General features: G+C 43.2%; 1 protein-coding gene across 1 annotated transcript; it reads right to left on the minus strand.

Annotated features, from left to right (window-relative positions):
- Positions 1–624: 624 nt before the first annotated feature.
- Positions 625–16,327, minus strand: sccpdhb (saccharopine dehydrogenase b). The gene is made up of 12 exons (XM_041864731.2): positions 15,823–16,327; positions 11,104–11,216; positions 10,651–10,731; positions 10,161–10,290; positions 9,712–9,761; positions 9,149–9,279; positions 8,747–8,864; positions 6,287–6,406; positions 4,157–4,213; positions 3,153–3,264; positions 2,893–2,974; positions 625–2,366 (listed from the first exon to the last, which is right to left on the minus strand). The coding sequence occupies exons 1-12, from the start codon at positions 16,013–16,015 to the stop codon at positions 2,270–2,272; spliced, it is 1,284 nt and encodes a 427-aa protein (XP_041720665.1). The 5' UTR covers positions 16,016–16,327; the 3' UTR covers positions 625–2,269.
- Between the last annotated feature and the right edge of the window lie 1,182 nt (positions 16,328–17,509).

Below are 17,509 nucleotides of genomic sequence, written 5' to 3' on the forward strand. Positions count from 1 at the left end.
TCTAAACATCATGCTTAACTGGTAGGGTGGAGGCTGTGTGCTGGACTGAGGAAGGGATCAGTCAGAAGAGGGGAGGAAAAGAGAGGATAAGACAGGAGATGGAGAGAGTGGGAGAGAGCAAAGGAGAGGTGAAGAGGAGACAAGACAGCGGGAGAGGAGTGAGGAGTGGAAAGGAGAGGAAAGAGGGAGAGATGAGGGGCAATTAGTGGAAAGGAGATAGAAGAGGGGATGAAGAGACGGGGGAAAGGAGAGGGAGATAGAAGAGGGGATGAAGAGACGGAGGGAAAGGAGAGGGAGATAGAAGAGGGGATGAAGAGATGAGGGGAAAGGAGAGGGAGATAGTAGAGGGGATGATTTGGCTAAGGTGAGGGAGATGGCATGAATAACAGCATACCCACGATGGCGGGATGTGGGGGAGGGAGAGGAGGGCAGGGGAAACAAACCACTGCATTCTCCTTTGTCTCTCTCCCTTCCTGTCTCGTTTTCTCAGCTACACACAGGCACACACACAGGGCAAAAGTGCACCTTAGCTATGCTCTTAGCTATGCTATACACCCTGTACTTAACCGCACTACTTAACAATTACCCTCCCGCAGTTTTATCATTGAACAAACCTGTCTATTTCCCTCTGTATAACTACAGCAGAACTAGGACACTTCTCTCTCGCGCTCTCTCTCTGTCTCTCCCTTTCTATCTCTCTCTGTAATGCTCTGCTAACAGAGTTGTTGTGATGGTGGTGGGGGAAGGGGAGAGACAGAGCTGAAGAGGGAAGGGAGGCTGAGGAGGGAAGAGAAGGGAGGATGAGTCACAGTCTACAGACAGACAATGCCTCCCAGGTCCTTCCAACCTTGGCCCTCCTCCCTATTGATGTAACCACATCTGCTACCCACGATAAACCCCACCTCCCCCCTCCTTCCCCTCCTACTCCATTCATATCAGCTAAAAGTGTATACATGGCCTTTTAATTACGGTTAAACAATGTACCATCCCATGCCTCCTCTAACAGGCGAATGACTTTTACTGACAGCTCATCTGGTTGGTGGCGTGTAAATATTTGGAACTTGGGAAGGGAATGTGTAGTTAGAGAAACACCACCGCCTAGTGGGGAGGTTTGGTCCTGCATGTGCTGATGCCCGTTGGTAGACTGCATTTGAAACCCTTTTAGTTAGCTTATAAACATGGTTTAGGTCTGAGGCGATTTTTGTTGTTACATTTTCAGGTTACCATATGTGTGTGTTTATACTTGTACAGAGCAGTATGTATTGCATGCTTGTTATTTTTCTATAAAACAAAAACAGAATATCACCACGTTTATAAATCACTGGTATTATTCTTAAATATCTGAAACACCCAGTCTTTCTTATAATGCACTTGGACGAGTCTGATTAAAAGCTATGTGACAAGCACACGCACGCACACACACTGTGGCCAAAATATGTGTGTTAAAATGTGAATTATAACACAGAATAAAGACCTATAGGTCACAGTCCTTTCTTGGCTATAAGACCACACAATAGCCCTTAGACTAGAGTCCTCCAATAAATCCTACTGTGAAGTGGAGAGCTGTAATCTGGGTCAAGGACACCCACTTACACATTAACAATACTAATAAGTAACTAGTATTACGGACAATTGATTTGAAACCCACTGAGAGATTGAATGACACCCCTGCATGACCAAATTCTGAAGCCATAAAAAGACAGTTCAAATGGGCCCTGAGAGAGATACAGACTTCAGACTAGAATGGTAACAATGTGGCCGGCTGTCTGGATGCCTGTGCCCTCAGCCTGATAAAAAGGCTGATCATGTACAGCTTTAAGGGGAGACAGATACAGCTTTAAGGGGATGAGGTTTGTCCATTTGGCCTAATATTGACATCCAGTATTTCCTCTAACATAGACCACAGCACTCATTGTGTAAAGCAATCGATACACCGAGAGCTGGCGGGACTAGGGCTAGGGGGTGATAGGGGGTTAGAGTATTGCTGAACACCCATCCGCTTCTACCCCAAGCCACTTCATGTAGATCTGAAAGGATTGGATGGGTATAAGCAATATGGTGAATATTCTACCTAGCCCATCAGAGGGCAATGTGAAGCTATTACCAATTTCTATATTGCTAACAAAAACAGTCCCAATCCTAACCTCTCAGATATAATAGAAATGCCACCACCACCAGATGCATGAAAAGCACCAGAATTTAGCAGCCAAACATTGGATTTGGGATTGGGATTGGGCACAGACAGGAGTCCTTTTCTCAGACCCTCTCTTTAGAACCTCTTCACTGAGAACACCAGGCCATGTCTGTTGAGGCGGTCAATGAGAGTTGTCCTGGCAAACGCAGCTCCTGGACTGTACACTCCTCCCCTGTAATCACAACATAGTGTTTAGTTCTACATTTACATTTTAGTCATTTAGCAGATGCTCTTATCCAGAGCGACTTACAGTTAGTGAGTGATTTTTTTAAAAATACTGGCCCCCTGTGGGAATCAAACCCACGACCCTGGTGTTGCAAACGCCATGCTCTACCCATGAGCTACATCCCTGCCGGCCATTCCCTCCTCTACCCTGGGCCAATTGAGCGCCGCCCCATGGGTCTCCTGGTCGCGGCCGGCTACGACAGAGCCTGGATTCGAACCAGGATCTCTAGTGGCACAGCTAGCACTGCGATGCAGTGCCTTAGACCACTGCGCCACTCGGGAGACTTAGGTCCTGTATATGCGTCTATTACGGTATATTTGTACTGTTACATTGTAATGATAGCTGCACATTTGATGTACCAGTGTGTAGACTTTATTCTTTGTAGAACTATAAAATATTCACGAGAGAGAGTGAGAGAGAGAGAGAGAGAGAGAGAGAGAGAGAGAGAGAGAGAGAGAGGCACCTGACTCACTTTATAGGAAGGAATTGTGGTTCATTCAGCACGGTGATAGCTGCCTGTACCATAGCAACTGGTGTGGCTACATAGCCAGGCTCTGTGGACCAATGAAAGTCAACATAGTTTATCAACAAAAACTATAGCAGACCAATGATAATCAAGACGTAGATAATAATAAGCACTGTGTGGACATTGGACAGAGCATGAATAGACATGATCCTGACTTGCATTACAACCAAACCAAAACAAGGCTACAATCAGAGACAATGTATTACCTGCTCCATGTATCTGGGTACATATCCTAGCGTTGGGTCTTCCCTGAGACGGGTCCAGCCCCTCAATATAACCCTCCCCGAAAAACGTCAGACTGAAAGATGTTCCCTCCATCTGGGAGAGGAAAGAAGAGGAGTCTTAGCGCTTAAAGTGATGAATGCTAACCTCCACTTCCAAAAACGGATCAAATGAATACAGTGCCTTTTTTTTCATAGTTATGTTATCAACATTGTACAAAGCCTGCATCCAAAACTTGACTAAGCATGAAACATTTATGGATGTTCTTCTCACTAGACACATGGCTATGACTGGGCCATTCATGTACACAACCGGTCAAAGGTTTTAGAACACCTACTCATTCAAGGGATTTTCTTTATTTTTACTATTTTCTACATTGTAGAATAATAGTGAAGACATCAAAACCATGAAATAACACATATGGAATCATATAGTAACCAAAAAAGTGTTAAACAAATCAAAATATATGTTATATTTGAGATTCTTCAAATAGCCACTCTTTGCCTTGATGACAGCTTTGCACACTCTTGGCATTCTCTCAACCAGCTTCACCTGGAATGCTTTTCCAACAGTCTTGAAGGAGTTCCCACATATGCTGAGCACTTGTTGGCTGCTTTTCCTTCACTCTGCGGTCCAACTCATCCCAAACCATCTCAATTTGGTTGAGGTCGGGAGGGCTTCTGTATACCCCCCCCCCCCCCTACCTTGTCACAACACAACTGATTGGCTCAAACGCATTAAGAAGGAAAGAAATTCCACAAATTAACTTTTAAGAAGGCACATCTGTTAATTGAAATGCATTCCAGGTGACTACCTCATGAAGCTGGTTGAGAGAATTCAAAGAGTGTACAAAGCTGTCATCAAGGCAAAGGGTGGCTATTTGATGAATCTGAAATATATTTTTATTTGTTTAACACTTTTTTGGTTACTCCATATGTGTTATTTCATAGTTTTGATGTCTTCATCAGGCCTGAGTCCACTACAGTACCTGCTTCCTGCTGGGTCCTGCCTTGGTGAACACGCCAAAGGAGAAGAACTCTGGAAACTGAGGAGCAGAAACATCAACCAATTCATTGGAACATTTAGCTGACTACCTCCATCTCCAACACAGGTAATTTCTTCTTGTTATCGCTGTACAGTACAGTAACTACAGTGGGGAGAACAAGTATTTGATACACTGCCGATTTTGCAGGTTTTCCTACTTACAAAGCATGTAGAGGTCTGTAATTTTTATCATAGGTACACTTCAACTGTGAGAGACGGAATCTAAAACAAAAATCCAGAAAATCACATTGTATGATTTTTAAGTAATTAATTTGCATTTTATTGCATGACATAAGTATTTGATACATCAGAAAAGCAGAACTTAATATTTGATACAGAAACCAAAATATTATATAATTGTTTGCAATTACAGAGATCATACGTTTCCTGTAGGTCTTGACCAGGTTTGCACACACTGCAGCAGGGATTTTGGCCCACTCCTCCATACAGACCTTCTCCAGATCCTTCAGGTTTCGGGGCTGTCGCTGGGCAATACGGACTTTCAGCTCCCTCCAAAGATTTTCTATTGGGTTCAGGTCTGGAGACTGGCTAGGCCACTCCAGGACCTTGAGATGCTTCTTACGGAGCCACTCCTTAGTTGCCCTGGCTGTGTGTTTTGGGTCGTTGTCATGCTGGAAGACCCAGCCACGACCCATCTTCAATGCTCTTACTGAGGGAAGGAGGTTGTTGGCCAAGATCTCGCGATACATGGCCCCATCCATCCTCTCCTCAATACGGTGCAGTCGTCCTGTCCCCTTCGCAGAAAAGCATCCCCAAAGAATGATGTTTCCACCTCCATGCTTCACGGTTGGGATGGTGTTCTTGGAGTTGTACTCATCCTTCTTCTTCCTCCAAACACGGCGAGTGGAGTTTAGACCAAAAAGCTCTATTTTTGTCTCATCAGACCACATGACCTTCTCCCATTCCTCCTCTGGATCATCCAGATGGTCATTGGCAAACGTCAGACGGGCCTGGACATGCGCTGGCTTGAGCAGGGGGACCTTGCGTGCGCTGCAGGATTTTAATCCATGACGGCGTAGTGTGTTACTAATGGTTTTCTTGGAGACTGTGGTCCCAGCTCTCTTCAGGTCATTGACCAGGTCCTGCCGTGTAGTTCTGGGCTGATCCCTCACCTTCCTCATGATCATTGATGCCCCACGAGGTGAGATCTTGCATGGAGCCACAGACCGAGGGTGATTGACCGTCATCTTGAACTTCTTCCATTTTCTAATAATTGCGCCAACAGTTGTTGCCTTCTCACCAAGCTGCTTGCCTATTGTCCTGTAGCCCATCCCAGCCTTGTGCAGGTCTACAATTGTATCCCTGATGTCCTTACACAGCTCTCTGGTCTTGGCCATTGTGGAGAGGTTGGAGTCTGTTTGATTGAGTGTGTGGACAGGTGTCTTTTATACAGGTAACGAGTTCAAACAGGTGCAGTTAATACAGGTAATGAGTGGAGAACAGGAGGGCTTCTTAAAGAAAAACTAACAGGTCTGTGAGAGCCGGAATTCTAACTGGTTGGTAGGTGATCAAATACTTATGTCATGCAATAAAATGCAAATTAATTACTTAAAAATCATATAATGTGATTTTCTGGATTTTTGTTTTAGATTCCATCTCTCACAGTTGAAGTGTACCTATGATAAAAAATTACAGACCTCTACATGCTTTGTAAGTAGGAAAACCTGCAAAATCGGCAGTGTATCAAATACTTGTTCTCCCCACTGTATATGTTATATTCACACAGATCTGACAGTCATGGAGATTAACTGAGCGAAGGGCTCACAGTTAAAAGAAGAGGATGCCATTCATTTGTGTCTTTTCTGCACTCCTTTAACTACCCTTAATTAGGCCAACCAACTGTGACTGACAATTTCTCTTTACAAGCTTGGTAACCAAACTTGATTAATCTCATTTCCACAGACATCTAATGTGGATAAATACACTATATGGGCCCCTAAGGGCCCTGGTCAAAAGTAGTGCACAATATAGGGAATATGGTCTTGGCCTCTGGTCAAAAGTAGTGACTATATAGACAATAGGGTGCCATTTTAGGCACATTTTGGACACATACCGTAATGAGGAGCTTCCTTCCCAGGCCGAACTTCCCTAGGAACCAGAAGAGCAGGCCACCACAGAACATCTTTATCAACGACCAGACGCCACCGACACCTACATACGCAGAGTACTGGACCTGAAGAGGGAGAGAGGGAGGGGGGAGGGGGAAAGAGAGAAGGGGAGAGAGAGAGGAGAGAAGTAGAGAGAGGAAAGGAGGGAGAGAAGGGGGAGGGAGGGAAATCGATAAATAACTTTTAACTCCTCCGTGCTCCTGTAAGCTACTGATGCCCCCTGCTTCTACATAGTACTCCCCCAGTCCATGGAAAGGGTAGAGGAAGGGCACATCACAGGCACTATAATCTTTAGTGCACCATTGTTGGCCAGGAGCAGTGTTGAGACACACCACAGAGATAATGAGGAGAGAAAGATGATGAATCACTTGGAGCTGTTGTATGACTCATTATCATCTATCTCTCTCCACATGAAGAGACAGGGGTTCTTTCCAATCAATTTCTCTCCACATTGGATGTTTGTGAGTAAATGAGGCTTCATTAAATAGTTTCATCGGAAGCTAGTAAATGGATGAAAATGTTGACAGTCAGCGTTGCTTGACCTAATTAGGGGTTGTGAAAGCAAGGAAGGGGATAGACACGTAGATACTGAGGTAGACTATGGACATGACAGGAGTTATACCTATAGTATAATAACGTAATTTAGCAGACGCTTTTATCCAAAGCGACTTACCGTCATACGTCCATACCAAACACATTTGGGTGGTCCCAGGAATCGAACCCACTATCGTGGAGCTGCAAGTGCCATGCTCTACTAACTGAGCTACAGAGGACTATGTACCTACAGTTGAAGTCAGAAATGTACATACACCTTAGCCAAATACATTTAAACTCAGTTTTTCATAATTCCTGACATTTAATCCTAGTAAAAATTCCCTGTTTTAGGTCAGTTAGGATCAACACTTTATTTTAAGAATGTGAAATGTCAGAATAATAGTAGAGAGAATTATTTATTTCAGCTTTTATTTCTTTCATCACATTCCCAGTGGGTCAGAAGTTTACATACACTCAATTAGTATTTGGTAGCATTGCCTTTAAATCGTTTAACTTGGGTCAAACGTTTCGGGTAGCCTTCCACAAGCTTCCCACAATAAGTTGGGTGAATCTTGGCCCATTCCTCCTGACAGAGCTGGTGTAACTGAGTCAGGTTTGTAGGCCTCCTTGCTCGCACACGCTTTTTCAGTTCTGCCCACAAATTTTCTATAGGATTGAGGTCAGGGTTTTGTGATGGCCACTCCAAGACCCTGACTTTTTTGTCCTTAAGCCATTTTGCCACAACTTTGGAAGTATGCTTGGGGTCATTGTCCATTTGGAAGACCCATTTGCGACAAAGCTTTAACTTCCTGACTGATGTCTTGAGATGCTGCTTCAATATATCCACATAATTTTCCCTCCTCATGATGCCATCTATTTTGTGAAGTGCACCAGTCCCTCTTGCAGCAAAGAACCCCACAGCATGATGCTGCCACCCCCGTGCTTCACGGTTGGGATGGTGTTCTTCGGCTTGCATTTTCCTCCAAACATAACGATGGACATCATTTTCTGGAATTGTCCAAGCTGTTTAAAGGCACAGTCAACTTAGTGTATGTAAACTTCTGACCCACTGGAATTGTGATACAGTGAATTATAAGTGAAATAATCTGTCTGTAAACAATTGTTGGAAAAATTACTTGTGTCATGCACAAAGTAGATGTCCTAACCGACTTGCCAAAACATTTTACATTACATTTTAGTCATTTAGCAGACGCTCTTATCCAGAGCGACTTACAGTTAGTGAATGGGTGAATACATATTTTTTTATACTGGCCCCCCGTGGGAATCGAACCCACAACCCTGGCGTTGCAAACACCATGCTCTATCAACTGAGCTACATCCCAGCCGGCCATTCCCTCCCCTACCCTGGACGACGCTGGGCCAATTTTGCGCCGCCCATGAGTCTCCCGGTCGCGGCCGGCTGCGACAGAGCCTGGATTCGAACCAGGATCTCTAGTGGCACAGTTAGCACTGCGATGCAGTGCCTTAGACCACTGCGCCACTCAGGAGACATTCCAAACTATAGTTTGTTAACAAGAAATTTGTGGAGTGGTTGAAAAATGAGTTTTAATGACTCCAACCTAACTGTATGTTAACTTCCGACTTCAACTGTAAGTGGGTATTGTATGTGGCAGTAGATGGGGTTTGACAGTGGGCTTGGTATTGAGCAGGTTGTTTAGGCTAGCCATGATGGATAAAATACTGGGCAAAGGAGCCTGGGTACCAGTCTGTTTCTGCTTTAGCCAACTGGTCGTTTTCTTGCCATGCCAAACAGCTACGCATAAGCAAGACAACAATGTAGCATCGTTGAGTTATTGAATGCAGGCAGACACAGTCAGGCAATAGAGGTGTGTGGTTGTGTTAGATCTTACTGGTAACTCCTGATGCTCCTCATACAGGAAGCGCTGGGATCTCCTGACCACCGATGGGTCTGAGCCCATGAAGGGTATGGCATACTGGTCAATCTCCTTACTGAAGAACAGGCTACCCCTGAGGAATACACACACACACACACATACACACACACACACACATACACATACACACACAAGTCAGTTTACTTCCAAATACACTCTAGAATTTTCACCATCAGCATCCCACAGAATTCAGCACAGACAGATGCCATCAACTCATTTCATCTATATTGATAGACTAGTCCTCTAAATCCACTTCAGCATTGCCAAACACCAACTGTGCCATGCCAATAAAATGCAATTACTTTTAATGCAAATGGATGAACACAGACTGTCTGTACATTAGACATCTGCCAATACCTCTTCTTGACTTTGGCTCCTACAACTGGGAGAGGTTGGTGGCCAAACTTCTTCCTCAGCTTCCTCAGGGAACCGCTGTCTGCAAAGCCGTAGATGGCTGACTGCCATGTGCCATCGTGGGCACAGCCTCCCTACAGGGAAGGAAGGAACATCCCAAAGCTTTAGCCAAGTCACCATCACAACAAACAAACTATTAAAGGGATAGTTCACTCCGAAATTAAAGTCTGTCAGAATTCACCATGACACCAAACAAATTGTAAAGGGGATAGTCCGCCCGAAAACCAACGTTTGTCAGACATTTTCTGACCTCAAAAGTGGTTTATGAGTCCACGTCCCATGCCATTTGTTGTGTCTAATGAAATGATGAAATTAGACGGTGCCTACAGTTCCCATTCATTCAGGATTGAGGCATATAGCTGGATCTAAACAAAATAATGGTGTGGACCTTGGAATCATCTCAACATTAGATCACTTTAAGGCTCTACAAACATCTGACAAACTTTGATGTATGACTACATTTCCCATAATGCATGTAGGAAACAGGAAGTGATAGAGCTGTCTACCTCAGGACCAGTGTGTACAGTCAGGAAGCTCTCCACAGCTGTCAGTGTTCCTGTTAACGGATATGACACAGTGTTATTATATATCCTTTACTCAAGGACAGACTGGTCTAGTGCACAGATAGAAACCTCATTGGAAACCAACAAGGGTACTAATGCAGTGAGTTAATTGTGTACTGTAGCTGTTTCATCCTGTTTGGAATTCAGCTAAAAACACAAACATCTTCTTTGCCAAAATGGTGCTGTAATTCATTGATAACAGGAAAAACACCAGTAAAGCAGAAAGAGCCTGCAAATGCAATGTCAAGGGCAAAAATAAGTATGAGAAGTAGAATTGTATCTTCTTCACAGATGGCTTCCATCATCACAAACCCAGAGACACAAACAAGTGTTGTTCTCTATAAAACATTTTAAAAAACATTCACAAACCCAACTAACAGTGTACTCTCTACCTTTAAACTGGTTCCTTGTGTACAGGATGCCCATGTCAGCTGGTATGGAGTCAAAGCCACAGCTGCCAATCACATACACTCCACTATCCATCGCTCTGCTATGGTAGTCCAGCTGCATTCTCTCCAGGAACTATGAACCACAATACAAGACCACCATAAAAACACTATGTCAACCGATCTGGTAGGGGAGACATGGGGTGCATCCCAAATGGCATGCACTACTTTTGACCAGACTATGTTGTGAATAGGGTGCCATTTGGGTGTGATTTGGGATGCACCCTTGGCCAATATATTGAATGTGTTTCACAGATATGAGCATAAAGCTCCTAAAATCCGAATACATCCTACTATCCTTGTCTCTGTAAAGTGCAATGCCTCTCATAGACAGTAATAAAACTAGGTTGGAGGTAGAGGCTAGTGAAGGCACTGAATTGAGCCATAAAAACGGACATTTAATATGATGGTGTTGTATAATGACAGAGCCTACTACCTGAGGTTCTCCACAGATGTCTATGCAGTGGGCTCCATTCTCTATGCAGGCCTTAACCACTGGCTCACCATAGAACCTGTACTGGGGAGACAAGAAAAAGGACTTAATAAGATTTGGTGTTAATGGAGGTATGGGCTTGTGTGTGTATGTGTCATCAACACTTTATCAAAAGTCAAAAGTATAATCTCCCTATCAAATTGCCATACCTTCGCATTTGAGAACATGTTAATATGTTCCATACGCACTGATAAAGCTAGGTCTACTGTACTATACTGCAGTACCTGTGGACACAGCTACACAGTCAGCATATTCCTAACAAGCTTTCCAAATATCATTGGGGATATGAGTACCTTGGGAGTCTGGACAAATGACACCCCAGATCCACAGCTGTGCGAGGCCAGCCTTCATCCCAGGTCTCAATAACAACAACACTCATTATTACTGTAGACTTACTGGCCCCACACAGTTGAGAACTACCAGTCCTTGTTGGCACATGATGGCCAATGAATCTGCTTCGGAAACATCAGCCACAATGATTTCAACTTCAGTTCTTAACTCTGGCTTACCTGGAAACAGAGAGCAAAGTTGTACTGAATGCATGCATTGGTTAAAACTCACACATTTACAGTAAATCATAGCTTAATACCATTTTGGAATAGGCATTTAGAAAGGGAAAGGGAAAGGGGATACCTAGTCAGTTGTACAACTGAATGCATTCATCTGAAATGTGTCTTCCGCATTTAACCCAACCCCTCTGAATCACTGATCATATAGTTTGGACAGATTTGCATTATTAGAACTGGTGACCATTATTAAGCAAGTCACAAGGCAGTGGGATCAATATCAACTAAGATTAAACAGCAGTATCCCTATGTACCCAGTTAAATATTAAGACACCTGTTTAAAGGTCAAGTTCAGCAGTGTTGTTGTTTACCCATAGAGAACAACTGATACTGCTTGTGCATACTGCGCGCGCCTACAAAAACAAACAAAAAAAAAGGTTATTGAGGGGTTCTTTGTCAGAGGTGAGGGTGGTATGTGTAACCATTTTTCAGGTAGGGTTCTTTACTGCTCAGGAAGGGTTCTTTACTGCTCAGGAAGGGTTATTTACTGCTCAGTAAGGGTTATTTACTGCTCAGGAAGGGTTATTTACTGCTCAGGAAGGGTTCTTTACTGCTCAGGAAGGGTTATTTACTGCTCAGGAAGGGTTCTTTACTGCTCAGGAAGGGTTCTTTACTGCTCAGGAAGGGTTCATTACTGCTGTGATGGTTGTGAAGAATCATCCTGTTCTTTCCCTCTCCTCCATGTTTTCCTTTATGCCATGAAATGCTAGATTGTTAAAAAGTTCCACTAATTTTACGGTACACTAGACGCTACTGGTTGCAGTGAAAGTACAGTAAACAACAACAACAAGTTACTGAATTTTCCGTATTTGTGCCAAGTGTTGTACCAGTTTAAGTGGTTGATGGTTATGTTGTTAAAGGTTGAGCACCTCTTTTACTGTAACACTGTCAGTTCTGCAATCTTTGTAAGAGCATGTGACAATGAAGAGCTGCACTGTTAAGAGGTAACTGTGCAGTGTTTCCCCTAGGATTATTTTCAGCAATGGTGGCAAGGGTAGCAGGGGAAAGTGCATTTTTACTACTGTTAGCGCAATGATATGCTAGCTGTTCACATCGACTTCCAGTCATGGAGCCAACGACTATCCATTTAAAAGGGCAACGCAACAGAAATGTTTAAAAAAAATTACTTCATATTTTTGGCAGTGGTGGCAACAATTTGAATGAATATTGGGGAACACTGCTCTGCATTTCACAGTAACTTAATGGCAGTTAGCTGCCTGGAAGTTGCTGTGAATTTTGTGTTACCTAACTGGCAACTAGCTGTCAGTTAGTTAGTGTAAAATTCACAGTAACTTAATAGCCAGTAACTTACCTGCAACTAGCTGTCAGTAACTTACTGTACTTCACTGAACTTTACTAATTACAAGCGTAACATTCGTTGACAACTACTAAGCATTCTTTGTGGTTAGCACACTTGGAAGTCAGCCTCACCTGGCCTCAACCTCTTGGTTGACAGTCAACTGACCATCCTGCCACACCATCTGGTCAGTGAGTGCGACAGAGATCAGTCACAGTAAGTTACTGTGCAGTTTACAACAACTACTTGCAGCAAGCTGACAGTAAATTGTAGAAAAATACAAATGAAATTCCTGGTGGCCAACTGCCATTATGTTACTGGTAAATGCACAGTAACCTCTTACCAGTGCAGCTCTTGATTGTCACAAGCGCTTACAAAGATTGTAGAACTGGAGTGGACAGATGAGGTCCTCAACCTTCATCAACATAACAATAAAACCACTTAAACTGGTGCAACAGTTGGCACAAATACAACATATTTTAGATCATGCACCCAGATATGTTAATGAGCCCCCGCCAGCACTGCCCCCACCTACATTTCAGAGGGCACTAATGATTGTACCTTATATTGAATAGAAAAATGTACCATTATACTAGGTTTTGCGCATATGTATCCTTAAAGGTACTGACCAGTATTAACCGACATGCGAGTACCTAACAGTGTGTGCCATAAGCACATCTGAAGTATCTTATAAGTATAACTGTAGACCTGTTATTGGTTTTACCTGGAACCAGAGGGTTCTTCTTGAGAGGGTTCTAAATGGCACTCAAAAGGGTTCCCCTACAGGGACAAATCAAAGGGTTCTACATGGCACCCAAAAGGGTTCCCCCATAGGGACAGATAACAGAATCCTGCAACAAGAGGGTTCTTCATGAGAGGGTTCTACGTAGAACCCAATTGGGTTACCCTACAGGGTCAAAACAAAAATAAACCCAGGGTCCTTGTGAGAGGGTTCTAAAAAAAATCTAAGGGTTCTACGTGGCACCCAAAAGGGTCCCCCATAGGGACAAATGACAGAATGTCTATTGGTTCTAATCTTTTAAAGCTACAATATGTAACTTTTTGGCCGTCCCACCAAATTCACATAGAAATGTGAGTTATAGATCTGTCATTTTCATTGAAAGAATATCTAAGAAGCGGTAGATCTGTCTATGTGCGTTATTTCTATGCTTCCCATTCTTAAGTTTAGTTTTTGCATCTTTTACTTTCGGTTTTGTACACCAGCTTCAAAAAGCTGAAAATACAATATTTTTCTTTATGGAAAATATATTTCACAGTGGTTTAGATTCTTTACACTATACTTGCTTGTTTTGTCATATAAACTGAAATTAGGCGAACTATTAGAATTTTTGAGAGATTTCTGCATAGTGCATCTTTAACCATCTCTATCATACCCATAGACCCGGTGGTGTAGCAGGCAAGTCATGTTCCTGCATGTGGGCATTCGTGCATCTGGAACCCCTCTTTATACTTATATTGGTTATTTTTAAGTTAGGACAGGCGGGAGGTGGGGACGCTCCAGTACAGTAGGTTAATGCACAATAACGTTGGTTCCCAGACGCCTATAAACCCCACATAAGAAGGGGTGGGGGCGACAACGGTAGCTAGCTAGCCATACACCGGTAGACAGTGTCCTTCGCCCCCGCCTGTCGGGCACTGTTTTCCAGCAGTTCTGTTAATGACGGCGAGGGCAGGTGTTCGGCAGGCGGAAAAGAAGGACACTGTGTGATAGCTTAGCCAGCTAGTCCTAAGGAGGACTCTGGTACACAGCAGGCGGGAGGCGACACTGTGTGCTGGGTCACTAGCAAGCTAGCTAGCACACAGTGTCACTAACTATCCTGCTACCCTTACGAAAAAAATATTACAGTCAGAGCGCAGTATAACTGCAGTATGCTGCAAATACTGCATCCAAATAACACCCTTTTTACTGCAGTAATTTTGCAGCGTAACTGCAGTTATTCTGCTATTACTGCGTCCGAAATACCACAGTCGACTGCAGATACTGCACTTTTACAGCACTTTCAAAACGGCAATCTCTTTTTGTACACGGTGTCGCCCTAACCTCACACCTGCTGTGCTAGCGGAAGGCGGGGAAACCGGTAGAGAGGGGCATTCGCCCCCGCCTATCGGGCACGGTTTTCTCCGGTACACAGCAACTAGCAAGCTAGCACACGGTGTCGCTAACTAGCTAGTTAGCTAGCTAGCACAGTGTCACCCCAGCCTCCCACCTGCTGTGCTAGCGGGAGGTGGGAGCGACCGGTAGACAGTGTCATTTGCCCCCACTTGTTGGGCACTGTTTTCCCGCAGTTCTGTTCATTATGGCGAGGGCAGGTGTTCAGCAGGCAGGAGCGAAGGACACTGTCTACCGGTTTCGCTCCCGCTAGCTAGTAAGAAAGACTTCAGTAGTCGGGGGCAAAAAACCTCTGATAATACTTTTATTTCCCTTTTGACCCACATTCACACGAATGAAGGGGGGGTTAATGAATGAACCAATGGGATGCTCAAGGGGGGTAGCGTGAATGCCCACATGCAGGAACACCCCGATTTGCAGGCTGCAGTTGCACACTACTGTCGCTGGCAACCTAGAAGTTGTGAGTTCAAATCCCAAGTGAGGATGACTCGCAAGTAATCAGAATACAGCAGCATACTGTCACTTACAGAAATAACACCTTAATCCAGCTCTAAAAATACAGTATATTTTTGTATACTCCCTTACAAAAAAAGATTGCAGTTTTGAAACTGTAGTAAAAGTGCAGTAACTGCAGTCCACTTATGGTATTTTGGATGCAGTAATTGCAGAATAACTGCAGTAAAAAAAACGGTGTTATTTTGGACGCAGTATTTGCGTGTACTGCAGTTCTACTGCACTCTGACTGCAATTGTTTTTCCTAAGGGTTTACCATATTTTCACTGCAACCAGAAACCGGGATTTTTTTTTTTTTTACAGTACAATGAAGAACCATACAAATTGTTATACAAAGGTTTATTAGAAGAACCGTTATTAAAAGGTTCTCCACAGCCCAAAAAAGGGTTCCCCTACAGAGACAAACTGAAGAACCCTTTGTTACTAGCACCTTTTTTTGAGAGTGCAAGAGTTTATAGGCCTAGTCGGTTAAAGGCAACTGAAACCGTTGCCGCTGTTAATCATTATACAGTAGCCTAGTCAAACCATGCTTGACATAAAATCATTATTCAACTGGCAGCAGGCAGTATGCACTCGCTTATCTTTTCTGGTTAGTGTCAAACACGTACGGAGCATCTCGGCGGCTTGGTTCAGAACTCCCTCCAGCCGTTGTCTGCTACGCCCGGCCAAGGCCCATTTCAGAGAACCGCTGGGTCCTTCTAAGGCGCTCCGGGCTACCTCTTCCACCACAAACTGCCCGGTAAAACCGGAGGCTCCGAATATGATAATGTGATAAGGTCTGGTAGAGGTTACAGTCGCCATTGTGCACTAAAACTTCAGTTTACTGTAGCCTAGTTTACGCAGCGTGACGCGCAAAAAGATCTGTTCTCGTAGTGTTTCGTATTAATCAACTGACTACAATGTTAACCAATGCGTTCGGTATTACTGCAACGTAGGCCAAAAAAAATATCGATATTGAAATACTAAAGCTGAGATATGTAAAACCACATGGGTAGGCATAATAATGTTATCCGAAATAACTCGAATTTTGACTGAAAACATAAACTGCGCAGCAATCTTGCATGAGTCGACTGAGCTCTAGTCCAACGCTTGATATTATGCAGTATAAATACACACTTCTAGAATAATGGTGGCTGGTTTGGTTTCATGGTGCACTGAGACATCTTGTGAACTGTTGGTGGTATTACATCTTGAGTGGAGCACTGTAGGCTACAACATTGCACAACTCATGCCAATATGAACAATAAAATAACATCACATACCAAGTTTCCTTGATATAATTTATATTCCATTGAGAAAACAAGTCAACAAAAATACTGCAACATATAAACATGGATTGAATGATGCAACACAATAGTAAACAATATAGGCTGCTACAGTGACAATTAGAGGCAACAATCATTGACATTACTCAACCGCAGCCATTTAGGACTTTATTCAATACGTATATTGCGGAAATACAGCATTACAGCGTGATTGAAATGGTTCCAATCGTTTTTCCACCATTCATTTTTCCCATAGGGGATTTTAGAAACACTTAAAATAAGGGCTGTGTTTCGTGTAGGCTTACCCTGGCGTGACATTTTGATAACCATGTAAATCTCTATAGGACAAGGTGACTTATCAATATATTCGCCTGTATTTTTTTATGCTAATCAGCTGCTAATGTGGCTGTCATAAAGAACTAAAAATACCATGATGATCTGGAGGAGATTGCTGAATCAAGCAACTGTAAGAATCTCTGGATTAACTATCTAATGTTAGCTAAATGTAGTAATGAATAAATGGTCTACATTTCTTTAAATTGACAATTCTGTGAACTGTCTTGTGCAAGTTTTAAATTGACACAGTACCTGTTAGCAAAGGTGTCAGCTAGAGATGACATGCAGGAGCTTGCAGGGATTTGTAGTCTTGCATGATGTCTACTTTGATTCTAATTAGCATTTTAGAAACTGAGCGTAAATAGAGCCGAATATATTGATAAAAGTCACCTTATCCGAGAGAGATTTACATGGTTATCAAAACGTCCCACCAGGGTAAGCCTACATGAAGCACATACATTATTTTAACTGTTTCTAAAATTCCCATAGTAAATTAATGGTGGAAAAACGATTGGAACCATTTCCCAGTTTGACCGCCAGTGTGGGGCTCTATGTTCCCACATTAGCTGAGACTGCATTCAGGTAAATGCTGCAGATGTCACTTCAATATGAAATTACCTTCACATTTCTATCAAGCAATTTGTAACGCTTCAGAAATACAGATTGAATAGCACTCTTAGAGAGCATATGGGTG

Source organism: Coregonus clupeaformis, chromosome 36 (genome assembly GCF_020615455.1).
Source record: "Coregonus clupeaformis isolate EN_2021a chromosome 36, ASM2061545v1, whole genome shotgun sequence".
Classification (NCBI taxonomy): Eukaryota; Metazoa; Chordata; class Actinopteri; order Salmoniformes; family Salmonidae; genus Coregonus; species Coregonus clupeaformis.

What these genes read in the sequence shown, in the direction of transcription:
- sccpdhb (XM_041864731.2), bottom strand. Translation starts at nt 16,015, where the DNA reads ATGGCGACTGTAACCTCTACCAGACCTTATCACATTATCATATTCGGA. An exon ending in ACATCTGTGGAGAACCTCAG is followed by an intron (nt 10,291 to 10,650) that starts GTAGTAGGCTCT and finishes TGTGGTTCATAG; the next exon opens with TTCCTGGAGAGAATGCAGCT. An exon ending in CACAAGGAACCAGTTTAAAG is followed by an intron (nt 9,762 to 10,160) that starts GTAGAGAGTACA and finishes ATCCGTTAACAG; the next exon opens with GAACACTGACAGCTGTGGAG.